Source organism: Oncorhynchus keta, chromosome 26, assembly GCF_023373465.1.
Source record: "Oncorhynchus keta strain PuntledgeMale-10-30-2019 chromosome 26, Oket_V2, whole genome shotgun sequence".
NCBI lineage: Eukaryota > Metazoa > Chordata > Actinopteri > Salmoniformes > Salmonidae > Oncorhynchus > Oncorhynchus keta.
The window spans coordinates 30569408-30585781 of record NC_068446.1 but is presented as its reverse complement, the minus strand read 5'-3'; the positions used below and the strand labels follow the sequence as shown (position 1 = coordinate 30585781).

Below are 16374 nucleotides of genomic sequence, written 5' to 3'. Positions count from 1 at the left end.
GCACACACATTGTTTTCGAGGCGTTGTCAGCTAACCCATCTATAATACCTGACCCATTACATTCCACTCAGTCAGGTGGATGAAGACATAGAGTTTGGTTTTTCTCCATCATTAAAAAACCCATCCCCAATCCCCCTGATCAGTCACAAGTACACACAAACAAAAACTGGCACGCAAACACACACACACACAAACACAGACAAACACACACAGACACCTCTGACACACTAATCAGAATATGGTGTGCTATGGGTTCAGACAAAGCCCAATCACTCTTGTGATAATTGTGCCTCTCCTTCAATCAGCAGCACAGTATTTGCATCAGTCACAATCTCCATTTCATCTTTCATCTCTCTGTCAGACCCAGACAGAACCAAAGGGTCTCTCTGACCAAAGGACATGCCAAAGACATGCCTGTTATTAAACCTGCAAATTAAGGAAGAATGGAGAATACAACAAGTTGACATTTTAATCAGGTCTATTCAAGCACTTCCCTTACATAAACTTTAACGATGGAGATCGGTTACTTCTTGCCACATGTCAGCATAATTGTATCACGTGGAAAATTGCATTCAATAAAAAAAAGGGTCATATAATCCCTCAACTGTGATATGAGTAACTCGGCGATGGGGGACAAATATTGATCGTTTACATCTATTAATATCCCTGTGTACACTCAGAGAGGATTGGGAGAGGAGTCCACATCATAATTCATGACTTCTCCCCTAATCCCTGTTTTACGCGCGTCAAAATTACATATATAGATGTTTTGCATGTGCCGTAATGCATGTGTCATGTAAGCGAAATTAGGCTCTGAATGATTGATAGGGCAGTTAACATTTTCTTGGGGAACATAGCTAGGTGGCATTGCTTCTATATTAAAGGTCAGGACAGGGCAGAGGATAGGGAGCCATCTCTGGAACAGGAGAATCCCACAACTCCTTACCAGGAAATGACTGAGATTTAGACTCAGATGAATCAATGCAGAGCAGGAGAAGCAGGAGAAATATGGCCCATGCAGACACATCAGGAAGAGGTGAAGTGCAGAATAATACTTTGACGTAAATGGAACCGATTCAGGCGTGATGCATTGTGGTGTGACACCTCCTAGACACAGAGGCAGTATATCTCCTCCAGCACTCACACACACACACTGCATTTATACATTCACACGATATATCCACACGCAGAGCACACACACACACACACACACACACACACACACACACACACACACACACACACTGCATTTATACATTCACAGGGTATATCCACACGCAGAGCACACACACACACACACACACACACACACACACACACACACACACACACACACACACACACACACACACACACACACACACACACACACACACACACACACACACACACACTGCATTTATACATTCACAGGGTATATCCACACGCAGAGCACACACACACACACACACACACACACACACTGCATTTATACATTCACAGGGTATATCCACACGCAGAGCACACACACTCACTCACTCACTCACACTCACTCACTCACTCACTCACTCACTCACACACACACACACACACACACACACACACACACACACACTGCATTTATACATTCACAGGGTATATCCACACACAGAGCACACACACACACACACACACACACACACACACACACACACACACACACACACACACACACACACACACACACACACTGCATTTATACATTCACAGGGTATATCCACACGCAGAGCACACACACACACACACACACACACACACACTGCATTTATACATTCACAGGGTATATCCACACGCAGAGCACACACACTCACTCACTCACTCACTCACACTCACTCACTCACTCACACACACACACACACGCACGCACGCACACACACACACACACACACACACACACACACACACACACACACACACACACACACACACACACACACACACACACACACACACTGCATTTATACATTCACAGGGTATATCCACACGCAGAGCACACACACACACACACACACACACACACACACACACACACACACACACACACACATACATTCACAGGGTATATCCACACGCAGAGCACACACACACACACACACACACACACACACACACACACACACACACACACACACACACACACACACACACACACACACACACACACACACACACTGCATTTATACATTCACAGGGTATATCCACACGCAGAGCACACACACTCACTCACACACACACACACGCACGCACGCACGCACGCACGCACGCACACACACACACACACACACACACACACACACACACACACACACACACACACACACACGCGCACGCGCACGCGCACACACACACAGATCACACAGTCCTCTAGTGTGGGGCAGCAGAGATAAAAGCAGACAGAAGGATCAAATTAGATGATCTACGAAAGATATTAGTAATGACTTTCATGAATATTTTATGGAATGTAGAGAATGTCATCATACAATTATATATAGGGAAATGAGAAAGGGATATAAAACAAACAGCATTAAACTTTGAACATGGAACCCCATGTCCAACAAATTGTGCCCAAGAAGAAATAGGGTGGAGGGGGATAGGGAGGGAGGGCAGGAGAGCACTTTCTCACACTGGCTGTTTCTGGGCCTGGGGAAGTGGAGGAGAAGTCCAGCACTGGCATTGCACAGCACACAGAGATACAGAGAGAGAGTGGGGACTCCCAGAAAGTCATTGCCATCAATATGTTTATCCGCAAATTGATCTGTCCCCACAGGCTGTGTTTAGTTGATTGTCTGTCGTGCATTAAACTAAAAGCCAGCAAAATGCTTTACATGCATAATGTGGGGCCCGGCATTAACATGGTGTATTTACAAGGGTTTCATATGGATGGGTGTGACTGAAGATGTGTCTGCATGCTGCTACCTTGGGACAAGATCCACTCCAAATGGAGACAGGGGACACCTGATACACCATCCTAATCACATTCATTCATTCATCACGACTCATTGCGAGCTCACAGAACAGGGCTCCGGGCAGCCGAGCGGAAATGGAGGAAAACTCGCCTCCCTGCGGACCTGGCATCCTTTCACTCCCTCCTCTCTACATTTTCCTCCTCTGTCTCTGCTGCTAAAGCCACTTTATACCACTCTAAATTCCAAGCATCTGCCTCTAACCCTAGGAAGCTCTTTGCCACCTTCTCCTCCCTCCTGAATCCTCCCCCCTCCTCCCTCTCTGCAGATGACTTCGTCAACCATTTTGAAAAGAAGGTCGACGACATCCGATCCTCGTTTGCTAAGTCAAACGACACCGCTGGTTCTGCTCACACTGCCCTACCCTGTGCTCTGACCTCTTTCTCCCCTCTCTCTCCAGATGAAATCTCGCGTCTTGTGACGGCCGGCCGCCCAACAACCTGCCCGCTTGACCCTATCCCCTCCTCTCTTCTCCAGACCATTTCCGGAGACCTTCTCCCTTACCTCACCTCGCTCATCAACTCATCCCTGACCGCTGGCTACGTCCCTTCCGTCTTCAAGAGAGCGAGAGTTGCACCCCTTCTGAAAAAACCTACACTCGATCCCTCCGATGTCAACAACTACAGACCAGTATCCCTTCTTTCTTTTCTCTCCTAAACTCTTGAACGTGCCGTCCTTGGCCAGCTCTCCCGCTATCTCTCTCAGAATGACCTTCTTGATCCAAATCAGTCAGGTTTCAAGACTAGTCATTCAACTGAGACTGCTCTTCTCTGTATCACGGAGGCGCTCCGCACTGCTAAAGCTAACTCTCTCTCGTCTGCTCTCATCCTTCTAGACCTATCGGCTGCCTTCGATACTGTGAACCATCAGATCCTCCTCTCCACCCTCTCCGAGTTGGGCATCTCCGGCGCGGCCCACGCTTGGATTGCGTCCTACCTGACAGGTTGCTCCTACCAGGTGGCGTGGCGAGAATCTGTCTCCTCACCACGCGCTCTCACCACTGGTGTCCCCCAGGGCTCTGTTCTAGGCCCTTTCCTATTCTCGCTATACACCAAGTCACTTGGCTCTGTCATAACCTCACATGGTCTCTCCTATCATTGCTATGCAGACGACACACAATTAATCTTCTCCTTTCCCCCTTCTGATGACCAGGTGGCGAATCGCATCTCTGCATGTCTGGCAGACATATCAGTGTGGATGACGGATCACCACCTCAAGCTGAACCTCGGCAAGACGGAGCTGCTCTTCCTCCCGGGGAAGGACTGCCCGTTCCATGATCTCGCCATCACGGTTGACAACTCCATTGTGTCCTCCTCCCAGAGCGCTAAGAACCTTGGCGTGATCCTGGACAACACCGTGTCGTTCTCAACTAACATCAAGGCGGTGGCCCGTTCCTGTAGGTTCATGCTCTACAACATCCGCAGAGTACGACCCTGCCTCACACAGGAAGCGGCGCAGGTCCTAATCCAGGCACTTGTCATCTCCCGTCTGGATTACTGCAACTCGCTGTTGGTTGGGCTCCCTGCCTGTGCCATTAAACCCCTACAACTCACCCAGAACGCCGCAGCCCGTCTGGTGTTCAACCTTCCCAAGTTCTCTCACGTCACCCCGCTCCTCCGCTCTCTCCACTGGCTTCCAGTTGAAGCTCGCATCCGCTACAAGACCATGGTGCTTGCCTACGGAGCTGTGAGGGGAACGGCACCTCATTACCTCCAGGCTCTGATCAGGCCCTACACCCAAACAAGGGCACTGCGTTCATCCACCTCTGGCCTGATCGCCTCCCTACCACTGAGGAAGTACAGTTCCCGCTCAGCCCAGTCAAAACTGTTCGCTGCTCTGGCCCCCCAATGGTGGAACAAACTCCCTCACGACGCCAGGACAGCGGAGTCAATCACCACCTTCCGGAGACACCTGAAACCCCACCTCTTTAAGGAATACCTAGGATAGGATAAAGTAATCCTTCTCACCCCCCTTAAAAGATTTAGATGCACTATTGTAAAGTGGCTGTTCCACTGGATTTCATAAGGTGAATGCACCAATTTGTAAGTCGCTCTGGATAAGAGCGTCTGCTAAATGACTTAAATGTAAATGTAATTCACTCTGCTAACCAGTCTCCTTATATCATCTTAGTGACAGTGCATTCCACTTCTATATTCTCCCATATTCTCTATAAGCACAAAGTTCCCTATTTGTCAGAAAGCTAGAAAGCTACAGTAGTGCAGTTTTTTTCTCTCTCTGTTTTTATATAATAGCCAGTGAACTTGTGTGTTCCATGGTGTATTTGTGTCATGACAGGTGAGGGCTATAAAAGGCCAGCTGAACCCAGCACAGATGGCCTGACAAAAATAGAAATAAAGAGATATGCTCGTTTTTATGGGGTTGGCACTTAGGAGCATGCAGATACGTGACCGGATTCAGAATCATGGGCATTTGACGCTAATTCCTAGTTCATAGTAGTGCCATTTGGATAATTTTTGCGTACAGAAATGCCTTCTTGAACATGTGAACATTCATAAGCCTTAATTACAAACTTGTATGGGATCCGTAAATATAGCTAAACATTTAAAATTATGAGCCTAGTTTAGTCAAGTAGGAAACACTGAGCCATGTAGGGAGAAAGGCAGGATCGATGATTGGCTGAGATAATGGAGGGGTTGGACATCACGAGAGATGAGTCCTCATTGGTCTGTCATGTCACAGGCTTCTGTCAAAATCGAATCAAATCAAAATGTATTGGTCGCGTACACAGATTTGCAGATGCTATCGAGCTCCAACAGTACAGTAATACCTAGCAATACAAAACAATACACACATAATCCAAAAACTAAAAAGACAGAAATTAAGAAATATCAGAACAAGAGCAATGTCAGAGTCTGGGATAGATAGATAGATAGATAGATAGATAGATAGATAGATAGATAGATAGATAGATAGATAGATAGATAGATAGATAGATAGATAGACTTTTTCAACATTTTGTTATGTTTCAGCCTTTTTCTAAAATGGATGAAATTACTATTTTCCCTCATCAGTCTACACACGATACCCCATAATGATAAAGCCAAAACAGGTTTTTAGAAATGTTTGCAAATTTATTCAAATTAAAAAACAGAAATACCTTATTTACATAAGTATTCAGACCCTTTTCTATGAGACTCGAAATTGAGCTCAGATGCATCCTGCTTCCATTGATCATCTTTGAGATGTGTCTACAACTTGATTGGAGTCCACCTGTGGTAAACTCAATTGATTGGACATGATTTGGAAAGGCACATACCTGTCTGTAACGGCGTTCGTCTGTTGGAGGAGAGTCTGACCAAAATGCAGAGTGGTGGTTACTCATGTTCTTTAATGAAGAATCGCGATACATGAAATAACTTATAAATATACAAAAACAACAAACGGAACATGAAAACCTATACAGCCTGTCTGGTGAACAACTACACAGAGACAGGAACAATCACCCATGAAATACACAGTGAAACCCAGGCTACCTAAATATGGTTCCCAATCAGAGACAACGAGAATCACCTGACTCTGATTGAGAACCGCCTCAGGCAGCCAAGCCTATGCAGACACACCCCTAATCAGCCACAATCCCAATGCCTACAAAAAAAAACAATACGACAACACAATAAACCCATGTCACACCCTGGCCTGAACAAATAATTAAAGAAAACACAAAATACTAAGACCAAGGCGTAACAGAACCCCCCCCCCCAAAGGTGCGGACTCCCGGACGCACCTCAAAACCATAAGGAGGGTTCGGGTGGGCGTCTGTCCATGGTGGCGGCTCCGGCTCGGGACGTGGACCCCACTCCATTAATGTCCTAGTTCCTCCCCTTCGCGTCCTGGGATAATCCACCCTCGCCGCCGACCATGGCCTAATAGTCCTCACCCAGAACCCCACTGAACTGAGGGGCAGCTCGTGACTGAGGGGCAGCTCGGGACTGAGGGGCAGCTCGGGACTGAGGGGAAGCTCAGGACTGAGGGGCAGCCCGGGACTGAGGGGAAGCCCGGGACTGAGGGGAAACCCGGGACTGAGGGGAAGCCCAGTACTGAGGGGAAGCCCAGTACTGAGAGGAAGCCCAGTACTGAGAGGAAGCCCAGTACTGAGATGAAGATCAGGCAGGAAGTTGGCTCCGGCAGATCCTGGCTGGCTGGCGGATCTGGAAGAGTCTGGTTGACTGGCAGATCTGGAAGAGTCTGGTTGACTGGCAGATCTGGAAGAATCTGGTTGACTGGCAGATCTGGAAGATCATGGCTGACTGGCGGATCTAGCTGCTCTGGCTGCTCCATGCAGACTGACAGCTCTGGCTGCTCCATGCAGGCTGACAGCTATGGCTGCTCCATGCAGACTGGCAGCTCTGGCTGCTCCATGCAGACTGGCAGCTCTGGCTGCTCCATGCAGACTGACAGCTCAGGCTGCTCCATGCATACTGACAGCTCTGGCTGCTCCATGCAGGCTGACAGCTCTGGCTGCTCCATGTAGACTGGCAGCTCTGGCTGCTCCATGCAGACTGGCAGCTCTGGCTGCTCCATGCAGTCTGGCAGCTCAGGCTGCTCCGAACAGGCAGGAGGCTCCGGCAGCGCTGTAGAGGAGGAAGGCTCTGGAAGCGCTGAACAGGCGGGAGACTCCGACAGCGCAGGAGAGGAGGAAAACGCTGGCTGCGCTGAACAGGCGGGAGACTCCGGCAGCGCAGGAGAGGAGAAAAGCTCTGGCTGCGCTAAACTGGCGGGAGACTCCGGCAGCGCAGGAGAGGGGGAAAGCGCTGGCTGCGCTGAACAGGCGAGGCGCACTGAAGGCCTTGTGAGTGGTGCTGGAACTGGTGGTATTGGATCGAGGACACGCACAGGAAGCCTGGTGCGGGGAGCTGCCACCGGAGGACTGGTGTGTGAAGGTGGCACAGGATGGACTGGACCGTGAAGGTGTACTGGAGAGCCTGAGAGCAGGGCTGGCACAGGACGTGCAAGGCTAGGTAGGTACACAGGAGGCCTAGTGCGTGAGGCTGGCACAATTTTCACCAGCCGACTAACACGCACCTCTCCTCCACTTTCCCCATTAACTCCTTCACAGTCTCTGCTTCGCTCACCTCTAACACCGGCTCTGGTTCTAGTCTACTCCTTGGCTCCTCACGATAAACAAGGAGAGTTGGCTCAGGTCTATCTCCTGACTCTTCCACTCCCTCCCTGAGCCCCCAATACATTTTTGGGGCTGACTCACGGGCTTTCTTCTGCGCCGTCGTGATTGTCTCTCCAACTCCATTCTCCTGTAACCCTCTTTGCACTGCTCCAGCGAATCCCAGGTGGGCTGCGGTACTCTCCCTGGGTCGACCGCCCACCTGTCTATTTCCTCCCACATCGTATACTCCATACTACTGCTGTCCATAACGTCCTCCCTTCGCTGCTCCTGCTGTCGCTGCCTGTTACCGCTCGGTCCGGGTGTGGTGGGTGATTCTGTAACGGTGTTCGTCTGTTGAAGGAGAGTTGGACCAAAATGCAGCGTGGTGGTTACTCATGTTCTTTAATGAAGAATCGCCATACATTAAATAACTTATAAATATACAAAAACAACAAACGGAACGTGAAAACCTATACAGCCTGTCTGGTGAACAACTACACAGAGACAGGAACAATCACCCACAAAATACACAGTGAAACCCAGGCTACCTAAATATGGTTCCCAATCAGAGACAACGAGAATCACCTGACTCTGATTGAGAACCGCCTCAGGCAGCCAAGCCTATGAAGATACACCCCTAATCAGCCACATTCCCAATGCCTACAAAAAAAACAATACGACAACACAATAAACCCATGTCACACCCTGGCCTGAACAAATAATTAAAGAAAACACAAAATACTAAGACCAAGGCGTGACACTGTCTATATAAGGTCCAACAGTTGACAGTGCTTGTCAGAGCAAAAACCAAGCCATGAGGTCGAAGAAATTGTCCATAGACATCCGAGACAGGATTGTGTCGAGGCACAGATTTCTGTAGCATTGAAGGTCCCCAAGAACACAGTGGCCTCCAAATGTAAGAAGTTTGAAACCGCCAAGACTATTCCTAGAACTGGCCACCCAGGCTACACTGAGCAATCAGGGGAGAAGGGCTTTGGTCAGGGAGATCCTTCATGAAAAACTGCTCCAGAGCGCTCAGGACTTCAGACTGGGGCAAAGGTTCACCTTCCAACAGGACAACGACCCTAAGCACACAGCCAAGACAACGCAGGAGTGGCTTCGGGACAAATCTATGAATGTTCTTGAGCGGCCCAGCCAGACCACGGACTTAAACCCGATTGAACATCTCTGGAGAGACCTGAAAATAGCTGTGCAGCGACACTCCCCATCCAACCTGAGAGGATCTGTAGAGAAGAATGGGAGAAACTTCCCAAATACAGATGTGCTAAGCATGTAGCGTCATACCCAAGAAGACTCGAGGCTGTAATCACTGCCAAAGATGCTTCAACAAAGTACTGAGTAAAGGGTCTGAATACTTATGTAAATGTGATATTTCAGTTTTCGATTTTTATTTTAATTGCAAAATTTCGAAAAACCTGTTTTTTGCTTGTCATTATGGGAGTATTGTGTGTCGATTGATGAGGGGGAAAAACTATTTAATACATTTTTGAATAAGGCTGTAGCGTAACAAAATATGGAAAGAGTCAAGGGCTCTGAATACTTATCCGAATGCACTGTAGGCGAAAGGCTGAAATCTTTACTTTAACTTCTTATGCCTGGGGGGCAGTATTGAGTAGCTTGGATGAATAAGTTGCGCAAACTAAACGGCCTGCTCCTCAGTCTCAGTTGCTAATATATGCAAATTATTATTAGTATTGGATAGAAAAGACTCTAAAGTTTCCAAAACTGTCAAAATATTGTCTGTGAGTATAAAAGAACTGATATGGCAGGCGAAACCCTGAGGAAAATCAAACCAGGAGTGGCTTCTATTTCGAAAACTCCATGTTCCATAGTCTGCCTTTGCTCCATTTAACAGGATATCAACCAGATTTATTTTCCTATCGCTTCCTCAAGGTGTCAACAGTCTTTAGACATAGTTTCAGGCTTTTATTTTGAAAAATGAGCGAGAACGATAACATCGCGTCAATGTATGGCCGGGTGCCAGCAGTGTTTTGTATGCGTAACAGAGTTTGGGCTGCCATTGCCTTTCCTTCTCCTACTGATAAAGACAGTTGCGGTTGATATATTATCGATTATATATTTCTAAAACAACCTGAGGATTGATTATAAAAAATGTTCTACATGTTTCTGTGGACATTACGGAAACCATTTGGAATTTGTCTGCGTTGTCGTGACCACTCTTTCCTGTGGATTTCTGAACATAACGCGCCAAACAAACTGAGGTATTTTGGATATAAAAATTATCTTTGTGGAACAAAATAAACATTTATTGTGTAACTGGGAGTCTCGTGAGTGAAAACATCCGAAGATCATCAAAGGTAAACGATTAATTTGATTGCTTTTCTGATTTTTGTGACCAAGCTACTTGATGCTAAGTGTACATAATGTTTTGTCGAGCGATCGATAAACTTACACAAACGCTTGGATTGCTTTTGCTGTAAAGCATATTTTCAAAATCTGACACGACAGGTGGATTAAAAGGCTAAGCTGTGTTTTCCTATATTGCACTTGTGATTTCATGAATATAAATATTTTTAGTAATAATGTTTGAATGTGGCGCTATGTAATTCAGCGGTTGTTGATGACAATTATCCCGTTAACGGGATTGTAGCCATAACAAGTTTTAAACCCTCCAGTCATACAGTAACATTTAACTTCTGGGTGATCCCTTCGCACGCCAACAGCCATTGAAATTGCAGGGCGCCAAATTCAAAACATCAGAAAACCCATCATTAAAATTCCTCAAACATACAAGTATTTTACACCATTTCAAAGATAAACTTGTTGTAAAACCAGCCACAATGTCTGATTTCAAAAAAAGGCTTTCACAGAAAAACAGCCATTTTTCCACAAAAGCATAAATATCAGAAATAGAGATAGAATTAATCAAACCTTTGATGATCTTATGTTAAGTCAGTACCAGTTCATATTATTATCCAAAATTCAAATATTCATGTTCAGTAGTTACCGGTGATTTTTGATGATCTTCAACAGAATGCACTCCTTAATGCAACTGCTGTGTCAGATTTCAAAAAATACGGAAAAAGCACACCCCAGTTCCACAATAAATGTTTGATCAAATATTCACTTACCTTTGATGATCTTCAATAAAGTCCAGTTCCACAATAAATTTATGTCCAAATACCATTTATGTCCAAATACCTCCTTTTTGTTTGTGCGTTTAGTACACAATCCAAACTCCAGGCGAAAGTTCAGACGAAAAGTCATATTACAGTTCGTAGAAACATGTCAAACGAAGTATAGAATCAATCTTTAGGATGTTTTTATCAATAATCTTCAATAATGTTTCAACTGGACAATTCCGTTGACTTTAGAAATTTGATCAGCTCACGCCACTCTGGCAGACCTCTGACTCATTCAGCTCCCATTCCACCCTCCTTCACAGTAGAAGTAATCAACAAGGTTCTAAAGACACACAGACATCATTCAAACAGTTTTATAAACTTCAGAGTGTTTTCTATCCAAATCTACTAATAATATGCATATATTAGAAACTGGGCCTGAGTAGCAGGCAGTTTACTCTTTGCACCTTATTCATCCAAGCTACTCAATACTGCCCGCCCATACACAAAGAGGTTAACGGGATTGATTTGACAACACCCAGTGAAATAGCAGCGGGCCAAGTTCAAAAATAGAAATACTCATAAAAATAATTAATGATTTATACAAGTGTTATACATCGGTTTAAAGATTAACTTCTTGTTAATCCAGCCACAGTGTCATATTTCAAAAGTGATAGGAACTGTAAGCAAGTGCCTTAGAAATCTAGATCCATATAGAAATCCCATTGAAAAGAGAGTGACCTCAAAAAAACATTTTCCTGGATGGTTTGTCCTCTGGGTTTTGCCTGAAAAATAAGTTCTGTTATACTCACTGCCATGATTTTAACAGCTTTAGAAACTTTAGAGTGTTTTCTATCCACATCTACCAATTATATGCATATCCTAGCTTCTGGGCCTGAGTAGCAGGCAGTTTACTTTGGGCACACTTTTAATTCGGACATGAAAATAGTGCCCCCTAGCCTTAAGAACTGATGCCCTTGCAACAGATACTACAGTATTTTATTTTAAAGAGGCTGCATTTTCCTATATATTTTGTGCTGATTTTGACAGTTTCGCGCACAGACAGGAAAGGCGTGGAGAACATCTGGATAAAACGTTTGGGCTGTTTCGATGTCAGAGTCCTCTCTGACCTGTTTTTTACACTCAATGTAATGCCATGGATTGATGTCAAGCATGTGTGCTGCCACACACACACAACTTACCAAACATTTCAATGTGTGAGTGGCTTCGTGTCTCTGCTACATTTGACACCAACACCTATGGACGCCAAATTAACATCAACACCACAAAACTATGGATTTCGACTTGTGTCTCTCACTGTCAGTGAAAGTGGCCCTTATGTGAGGGGAGTGCGGCGGGGGTGGTAAAACGTAGTAGGATGAGAACTGTATTCAAATGGCACCTGTTGCCAATGTGCACATGTAGGCTGGGGAATAATTACAGTGATTTGCGGGAGGAGAGGAGTGTGTGGGTAATTGCAGTGTCTTGCCAGAGAAGGGGAGAGAAGAAGAGGACAAGGTGCTGCAATCTCACCCCTCAGAGGGAGCTGCGGCCAAGCTGCCTTCGTAACGCCACATCAAAGGGCCACAGCACAGACACCCACCGTCATTAACTCTCTGTTGCCACGGCAACATGTTGCCAAGTGATAGTGCCACTGACAGAGGCCCACCGTTGGCCTTCTCTTCTTATTAACCGTGGAGAGCAGAAGCACAAACATTAGGAATGATAATCAGAGAAGCCGAATGATGTCTATGTACCAGGCGGTATACACACTGCCTGGCAAGCCCACGACCCCAGATATTCTTCTAATGGATCGCCTTTAATAAAAGACACTCACCTGCCTCCCCTCACTCACTTAGCTCTGCTGTTTTGCCATTACTTCAGCCCTTACAAATGATGTTATTTTGTAAACGTATGAGCCAACACCCTCGGGATGGGGAGAGCTTGATGGAGAGAACGTATATTATTACATCAAGCCTTAGTATAGTGTAAAGCCTCAATGATTGGTGTTAAAGTGGAACTGACAGCATTTAAACTACTTTGCAGATATGAAACAAACAGACAATCATAATAATTGTCAAAAATGTCAAATTCTCACTTTATGCTACAAAACCAACTTAATAAGAGGTTTTAAAAATGGTTTATATTTGACTCAACATTCCATGACGTACACTAAGGCATTGTTGGCAGAATAGATGGGTGCAGTTCAATGCATGATTAATATAATTCACCAATACATGTCTAGGTAGTCCCCCAAAAAATGTTATCAGGTTGTAAATCACAGCTGGCCTCATACATTGTTTGCTGCCTCCATTCAGGATGCAAAAGCGGACAAATGTAACTAAGGCTGGGAATGTCAATACAATCAAACTAGCAAGGTGAATGATCACATGTCAGTCATAATGTGGCTAATATGCTAGCGTATCTATTTATGTAGTAATCTAAAAACACAGAGCCTAAAATTTACTAGATAGCTAGATATCTAGCTAGCTGCTAGGAGGACGCCATGTCATTGGAGGAGTGGCTGAGTGACTGACTTTTCCCCCTTGTATAATTTTTAGGTGGCTGCAAAGATAGAGATACACGTGTCATTTGGTTAGCTAGTAAGTCATATGAATCACTTTGCTAGCTAGCTATGCTGAACGACGATTATCCAGTTAGTATCGCTTGCCAATTCACTTTAGCTAGCTATCTAGGTTTTATTTACTGCAGTGTCAATTAATTGTCCAAACGCACGGCCGCTTTCCCACTCTATATTGCTATAGAATTTTCCTAAAAATGCCTTAGTGTACATAATTCCCAAACGTTCTAAGAATTTTTCTGACAAGTCCTCACTTGTCAGAAAATGTTTTTAAAAAAACGTAATATTCTTCCTGGTGGTGTATATGAACAGATTTTTATACAATTTCATGTTGCTAAAATACTGTCTGTTCCACTTCAAGGTTTTCATTGCCCAAAATGAGTAGTTGCTTTGTCATTTGGAGCTGGCATATCCCACAATAATCCTCACCTCTGTACCATTAATCAAGCGTTTAACTGCTGATGACCAGGCCCACATTTAAAGCAGCGAGCGCCACAATGCACAGGGAAAAGTCATTGTTTGTTCAGTTATTCCAAGTAGCTCCACTCATGTGGGTGGAAGGAGGAGGGGAAATGTGAGCGGGATGTGGTATTGTTTTCCTGAGCAGCACTTCATTCTCCAGTCCATAACGTGTCATCCAATGCTCTAATGTAGCTCACAGAGCGTATCTAGGGGCCCAGACAATAAACTCCATATTATACCTATATTGCACCATCCATATCCTTGAGTGTGTGAGACACACACACACACACACACACAAACACGCAGATGTTTGACTCAAGCTTTAAATTTCATAAGACTCTTGGTCGACTGTAAACTAGGACAATTCCAAGTCCCTACACACCTTCAGGACCGTAAGGCCTACTCCTGACTGTGCTGCTGAGTAGCTGGAGTGGTGCCATTACATTTCCAATCTGTGGGTGCACAGGTCACCAGTCTCTGAGCTCTGGAGAAATATCAGCCCTCCTACTCTGCTCATGACCATGAGGGCATGGGAAATAGCGACTCGGCACGGAAAACACCACTCTTCTCCACCTGTCTGTGGTATGTGATGGGGAGGGAGGGATGCAGCGGGACCAGCGCGCCAGTCAAGCAAATGATTTGCTCAGTAAAGTAAAGCTCCAAGTGGAACAACAGCTGAAAAGCCCATCCGGGTGGGAGCCAACCAAATCTCCTGCTTGGTTTGACAGTAATGGAGCTCCATGTTCAAGGAGAGAGATATACTAATGTACTGTTACTGGAAGGGATGGAAATAAAGCCTGGAATAATTGAAAATACTCAAAGGAAATGCATACGCATGGATCATGATGATGAAATAGTGGTGAAATGGTCGAACGGAGAGCTTAAAAAAAAATATATATATATAATACATGTACGAAATGTTAAATGATTTATGTAATATAACTACAAATAAGTGTGAAATATAGATGGCTATACTGAAAGAGTTCACCATACAACATTTCAGAGATTGCAATATCCTTGATCTGTACCTTTAGCTGGCGCCTATGTGCATCAGTGGTAATCCGGTTTGTTTACCGAAGCTGCACCAACATCATGTACAGGGATTTCTGAAATCTTAATATCCTGCTGGAAGACTGTCAGGGTGTGGTGGGCCAAGGAGCAGCCGGAGCCCTGGTACAAATTAAACAGTGTGGCCAGAGCAGGGAGCAGGGTGAGATGAGAGGAGGCTGAGAGGAGAGGAAAGCCAGATCAATAGCTTAATGGAATTAGCCCGGCTTTGAAACACACCTGCCAATCATATTTACTGAGGGCTTTTTGCCATGGAGCGCTGCTCAATATTTAAAGGGCGGCCACACAGTGAAGAAATCTGATTGGTGCTTTAACGCGGCAGCAGCTGTCCGAGTTAATTTACCTCTAAAGGAATAGAAATGAGAAAACGAGCCCCCCTCCAGAGAGGGTAACACTTTGCTTCTCACTTCTTTTTCTGTTTTTTTTATTTGTCATTTTTTTTATTTTGTAGCCAGCGGATAGGTTTATGCAGAATTAAAAATGCAATTTAAACCATTGAGTACTGGCGTAAAACACATTTTATTCATGAAGGGTTGCGGCCAACTCTAAAGCCATTTCTTCATGGCATTCTACCAAACAAGTTTCAACCTGAAACAGCCAAATAGGCACTTAGCCTTCAATACTTATCTCAACGGTATTGTTCTCTCTGTAACGAGATACAGAGAATTCCTACAAACTACAGGCCTATAATGGGCTGCCAATGCCTTACTGCAGTACCAGAGATACACTCAACTTCCCTGATCCTGTCCAGAAACAACCTTTAGTCATATCCTTCAGCCACGGGTAGATATGAAAGAATTTGATATAGGTACAAGCAACGAGCAAAAGTTGCTCCACCACAATATTGTAGTTGCTCTATCAGGAAATGTTCTTTACAAGCCTTATACCTCATCAGTCCTCAAATCTCCAAAAGTGTTGTAGTGGGTAAGGCCTAGGGGTTCATTTTGGGCAAGGCTATGGTGGGTCCAGTCAATGACAGGCCCTAGTCAGTAAGCCCACCACAGTGTTTAATCCATGCGGAACCCAACACCCCCTACTGTGACCAGCTTGATATGC

The 16374-nt window shown here is 45.2% G+C and overlaps 2 protein-coding genes across 14 annotated transcripts in view; one reads left to right on the top strand and one right to left on the bottom strand.

Moving 5' to 3' along the window:
- The window catches only part of LOC127912040 (uncharacterized), an 81787-nt gene extending 76849 nt beyond the window's left edge, over window positions 1-4938 (top strand). Inside the window, exon 2 of one of the 2 annotated variants that reach the window (XM_052480552.1) lies at window positions 4134-4938. In XM_052480552.1, the coding sequence (XP_052336512.1) occupies window positions 4134-4928 (795 nt within the window). In that variant the 3' untranslated portion in view covers window positions 4929-4938. Of the gene's footprint in view, window positions 1-3938 lie in introns of both variants that reach the window. The other variant, XM_052480551.1, reaches the window with a different exon arrangement.
- LOC118359241 (CUGBP Elav-like family member 5) overlaps window positions 1-16374 on the bottom strand; it is a 418411-nt gene that overhangs the window by 295748 nt on the left and 106289 nt on the right. The gene's annotated exons all lie outside the window — the stretch shown is intronic.